Source organism: Bactrocera latifrons, unplaced genomic scaffold (assembly GCF_001853355.1).
Source record: "Bactrocera latifrons isolate USDA-ARS-PBARC rearing strain unplaced genomic scaffold, ASM185335v1 scaffold_13, whole genome shotgun sequence".
Classification (NCBI taxonomy): Eukaryota; Metazoa; Arthropoda; class Insecta; order Diptera; family Tephritidae; genus Bactrocera; species Bactrocera latifrons.
The window spans coordinates 2391384-2397051 of NW_017534741.1; the positions used below are offsets into that span (position 1 = coordinate 2391384).

Consider the following 5668-nt stretch of genomic DNA (forward strand, 5'->3'; position numbering starts at 1 on the left):
ATAAATATATATATATATATTCATTAAATGATGACCGGTTCACGATACTAAATCAAATCCTGTTTTCGACTAGCACTTTGCAAATAGACCCAGAGGCATCTTTGTATTTGCTGGTTTGATTTGGTGTCAATAAATCGATGACGCAGAAATTACTTCGCCTAATCTTTAATAAATTAGCGCAGATAATGTGCAAAATGTACACCACAAATTATACAAGCGATGCTACTATGAATAAGRCAATAGCAAGTGCCGATATGCTCAGAGGCTGGTTGATTAACCCGGCTACGGCGAAGTTACATAAGTACTGTGCATTTTATTTACTTTGAGCTTTACTTAGAATTTTACTACCTTACAGTTGATTGAGAAAAGTTTTGCGTATTTTAAAATGAGGCGGCTTCGTTTGGTTCACAAATTCCACCTTCACTGCATTCATTGGCGAAAAAGTGGTCTAAGGGATGATTTTAGAATGGAAGATGCTAAATGGTTACCCATTGRTTAAACTTAATCGCAAGGTATATTTCAAGGGAGCGTTATCGAGAAATTGGAAAATTAAAATTGATAGAATAATTGAGAGAACGAATAGAGAGAATTGGATATGAGGTAAATTACCTAATGACAATAATTCTAATATTTGTGAAGAGAAAACATTTGGGACTATATGYCAGATGAAAACCAGACGAAAGACAAAGTGATGGGAAGTCTAATTTAAAGCCTTTTGATAGCASCTTCGATCTTAGTAAATGTGTATTAGCTTCTGTTTGAAAAGGACTAATTGGAAAAGGTTTCGATCTTTCGTATTGTTTGTATTTAGTATTTCTTTTCTCCGTTAAACCTATATAATTTGAAATATATTTACATAACTGAAATTCCTCTATAATAAGGATATGTATTTATTTATTTATCTATTAAATGGAAAATAATATTATAATACAATTATTGTCTTACAGAGTAAGAAGCAGTGGATATGTATATATTTTAGAAATAATATAAGGGTTAAGCCGACAAATTGTTTTGAGAGAAATTGTCATTCGAGACACAGTTGACAAGAATGAAGGGCTCCAACATGAAATCAGCGATTAGTAATATTAACACAACCTCATCATCATCCTTTAAGAGTGGTYTCAGTCATACGAAATTTGCGAAAAAATACAAATACTCTGAATGATTGCCAAACGATTTTGTTTTTATTGTTATTAATTCGATTTGTTCGAATTTGTTTACGAATATGCGTGGTATGAAAAACACTTATAAACGAAAACGCTTATAATCCACAGCTTTACTTTCATATACATATGATATTAGCCACTTAAGTGTACATATATATATGTTTGTCTATATGTAAATTGATCGGTTTTTATTGTATAAAACKGGAAAAATTTCTTGCTTTATTTTCGGACTTTTTTTTATTTGTATATCGCAGTGATTCCCCAAATTTTAGTGTTGTTTAGCAAAAGAATATGCCAATAAGAAGATAATTGTTAAAAAATCTCTAAATTAGCACACGATCTGTTATAGTACATATATAAATATATACATAAATAAATATTTTTTTTATTTTTTTTTTTTAATTTGATGGTAGTACATATGCTTCTAAATTTACAAACTTTAATTTATTGTTATTTATAGAGATAGGTGATTGATGTGAGAAGTAATGGTAAGGTCATCTATACATATGTAGGTATCGGCACAGGGTGAATGTACTACGATTGTTATAAAAAATAATTATTTATTTAATAATAAAMAAATTTAGAATTTTTAGAAAATATTTCTAGATATTTCCTTTCACTCTTGGTTCATATCTAATAATTATATATTTTTTTCATAATTTTGAAGTTAAAAAAATATTTTTTTTAAATGGGTAAGCTCTTTACTCGTCAGAAAATCCAAGCAAGCAAGTTTTTGCTCCTTACAATATTAAAGAATTATGCACATATTCYTACAAAAATACATATACGGGCAGACACATACATATCTATATATGCGATACATTAACTTGTGAAATCTATGATGATTTTGCTAAATGTCTAACAAACAATTATTATTTGCTGTCTTTATTTCTAACTCATCAATTTATGTAGTAATTATGGATTGCAAAAGTTTYGGGGATTTTCGGTTTGCCCGTAGCGTCCCCACTAGAGTTTTGTACAATTATTTTTCAGCAAAACAAATAGGTGCCATCTAAGACAAATGGTTACCTCCATACAAATACATCATCCAAACCGTCAGTTCAGAGAAACTCACATCAAACCGTTTTTTACCAACTAATCTGCTGGATGATTAATGGGTTTCCTATGGGAACTTATGCATTAAAAGCTCGCAAAGAAAGAGTATAAATGCCGGCGCACACTGCTAAGTGGGATCACAAGAACTTTGGGATTACAATCGTTTACTACAAYATAATACTRTTGCGAAATGAAGCTATTCCTGGCTGTACTTTTCGCATTGTGCGTCATCGCGTACRCTTATCCCAGTACAGGCGCCGAGGATGCAGGCCAAGAGACTTTGGAAACGGTAAATGTGCCGCTGGCAGTGGATGTAGATGTGGAAGGTAGACGTCTAGCACGCCACGGTGGTCGCATTGGTTTTGGCGGTGGTGGCTTTGGTGGTCGCGGCGGCTACGGCGGTGGTTCTCCATTCGGCGGTGGCGGCTACGGTGGTGGTTCTCCGTTCGGTGGTGGCGGCTATGGCGGTGGTTCTCCGTTCGGTGGTGGCGGCTATGGCGGTGGTTCTCCGTACGGTGGTGGCGGTGGCGGTTCTTACAGCAAAGCTTCCGCAAGTGCTCAAGCCTCTTCCGGTTCATATGGTCGTTAAATACAGCAGTGTAATGTGATAACATTTTTTTCTTTCTTAATAAAACAAATATTCAACAAGAAATTTTATATCTTTATGTGAAATTTGTCAGACTTCTATAWAAAGCTTCCTGAAACTATAAAAGCGAGTCACAAGAAATTAATGATTATGCCTAACCTTCAAAACGAATGTGTATTATACCTTACAGCGGTCAGACAATTGTTCCGCGAATTTTCGCTTTTCAAAGGCAATAAATTTAGATTGTTAAAAAAATTGTAAAAAAGAATCGTGTATAAAGGTTAAATAAAAGTTTGTATAAACTAAAATATATATAAAAATGATGCTGCCGAGTCCAATAGGTGCTTGGACGAGTATTATCTGAGCTTTGTACCGGAGAGTACAACCATTCAAAAATAGGTTGCCAAACTCCGTAGAAGTGACAMCGAAGGCAAAGGGCCCAGTCGACTTTTGAAAGGAAGAAACAAGTAAACTTACATACGAAAAAAAGGAAACCACACAATTATTATTTTTTGATCATAAAGCTTAGTTTGATAGACATTTTTGGCACTCTAAGAACAGTAAAAGAGGATGTTGGTTGCTCCGAATCGTATGTTAAGGATAAACTAAACTGTTATTTTATAAAAAGTCGTTGTTATCCAAGATTTGTAGCGGGGSCAGCAACCATTCAAAAATACATTGCGAAATTCCCTAGAAGTGACACCGAAAGGTTAAGTGAACTTATTTTTATGATCATAAAGCTTTGTTTGATAGTTTTAATGTTAAATGCCTTGTTGAGCAAAATTTGACTGTGCAAAGTGGATGCCTCGCGGCCTCACAGTCGATCGACTTGCTATGTCAAAAATCAAGACAAACTGTGAAAAAGCCTGAATCGATCATCGAATTGTTTCCGCAAAGAGGGCAAAGATTTATGGACATTTTCGATGTGAAAGTGAAGTAAATTTAGCAGTCATTTTAACCATAAATTGCTGCTGACAACATTAGTTATACCAAATCTTGACTGCTTTTAAACTGGAAATTAATTAATAATATTCTATCGGAAAATTTCGATCGAAAACTTTTGAAACTTGGATGGTACAAGGTTTTAAAGTATTGCAGAATTCGTAAAAAGTTTGCTTAGCTGGTGAATAACATCATTTTATTCAAATATTACTTGAAAAAGGGATTCCCGCATTTAGTAAATATTTATTTAAATGAAATTACAAAAAATGTAGGCATAACAATTAAAATTCCCATTTCGAAAAGCAGTTTATTTATTGAACAACTTGATTTGATTCTTCGCACCCATATAATTATGTGTCTACAAACTTTATAACCAGAATATTCCAACAATCAAATCATGTGGGAAAAAAACCACCTAAAATAAAGCCGCGCTCAAGTCAGTCAACCGCTAAGAGCACACACATTTACACGCACACTAACCGGAGTACCACGCATCAGCAAGTATAATGCTGTAGAAATCTTTATCACATTCTCAACTAACTATAAAACAATCGCCATTCGGCAGAGATAAAGCAGAAATCGAATAACATTCTATAAGCATACACATCGCATCAGTTTCACAAAATATTTTTTAAAGAATGAAAYTCCTTGCCGCGTTGTGTTTGGCATTTTGCCTATTCGTCGTTGAGTGTAATGGCGTGCCGGTGGAGAGGGAAACATTGCTGAGTATTGAAAAGGCGCAGCCAGTGGCTGTGGTAGCCGCGGAAGGACAGCMTCAACAACTGCGTCGTGTGGCACGGCATGGTTTCGGCGGTGGCTTTGGCAGGGGCTTCGGCGGTCCCGGCTTTGGTGGATATGGCGGTTACCCAATTGGTGGATATGGTGGCTATGGCGGTTACCCAATTGGCGGATATGGTGGCTATGGTGGTTACCCAATTGGCGGATATGGTGGCTATGGTGGTTACCCAATTGGTGGCTTCGGTGGAAGTTCGAGCAGTGCTTATGCAAGTTCTAATTCAGGTGGTTACCAATTCTTTGGTTAAATCTGTACCGTTGCATCTGATGTGTCAGCGTTCTAAGTGTTAATTAAGTTAATGTGTTTTAATTAAGATTAGAGAAACGTAATATATTAAATTTGTAATAATATGTGTGTAAGTACTAAATAAAGCTGTGAAAGTTTTTTAATATAGCGGATGATTCTAGTAGAGGTTAATTTCTTTTCAATAGTATATTTCTGACAGATCACGGGTGATTGGTGTCAAGCTGTCATGTTATTTTTGTTCAATATTGTTGGGAATTTCATCATGGAAGAACTTATGCCTGAGGAACGTTTACAAATCGTTCTTCTTTATTACAAAGCGGCATCGTTTCACTTTATGGACGCTTGAAAAGTTCCATGAAGATCTGACGTTTTCGAGCAAAATTTTGTTCAGCRTTGAGTCTGGATCAATAGGTACGTATGTAAACAAGCAAAATTGCCGCACTTGGAATGAAGATTAATCTGAAGGGATTGCCATTTCATGCAGAAAAAACAGCGCTTTGGTGTGATTTGTCGGCCCGTGGAATCATTAGTTCACATTTCTTCAATGATGCCGGTGAGATTTTTATTTTAATCGCAACTCGCCGTATTTTTGTTGGGTTCCTACAGCATTACTTATAGATACATAAAAAAATAAATAAAAAAGAAAAAACSTCAACTTCGATTAGCTACAACTAGATTTTTATCGTTTACTTTGTATGGCAGTTATGGTATATGGTGGAGTGGCCCGGTCGGAAAAACTTTTTTCAAAAAACTTCGATATAAAAATGTGAYTTCCATCGTTAGATATGTATAGCATCTATATGCCATAGTGATTCGRTCTAAAACAGTTCTTCGGTTATTGCAGCCCTTCTTTGAACAATAATTCTTGCTAAATTT

At 35.1% G+C, this 5668-nt stretch overlaps 2 protein-coding genes across 2 annotated transcripts; both read left to right on the forward strand.

The window, feature by feature from the left end:
• The first annotated feature begins 2412 nt into the window (after positions 1-2412).
• LOC108978911 (glycine-rich protein 2-like) lies at positions 2413-2811 on the forward strand. The gene has a single exon (XM_018949425.1). It carries the CDS (start codon positions 2413-2415, stop codon positions 2809-2811), a length of 399 nt encoding a protein of 132 aa, XP_018804970.1.
• A 1518-nt stretch (positions 2812-4329) lies between these two features.
• LOC108978961 (prisilkin-39-like) lies at positions 4330-4939 on the forward strand. The gene has a single exon (XM_018949486.1). The coding sequence runs from the start codon at positions 4389-4391 to the stop codon at positions 4791-4793; it is 405 nt and encodes a 134-aa protein (XP_018805031.1). The 5' UTR covers positions 4330-4388; the 3' UTR covers positions 4794-4939.
• The last annotated feature ends 729 nt before the right edge of the window (positions 4940-5668 follow it).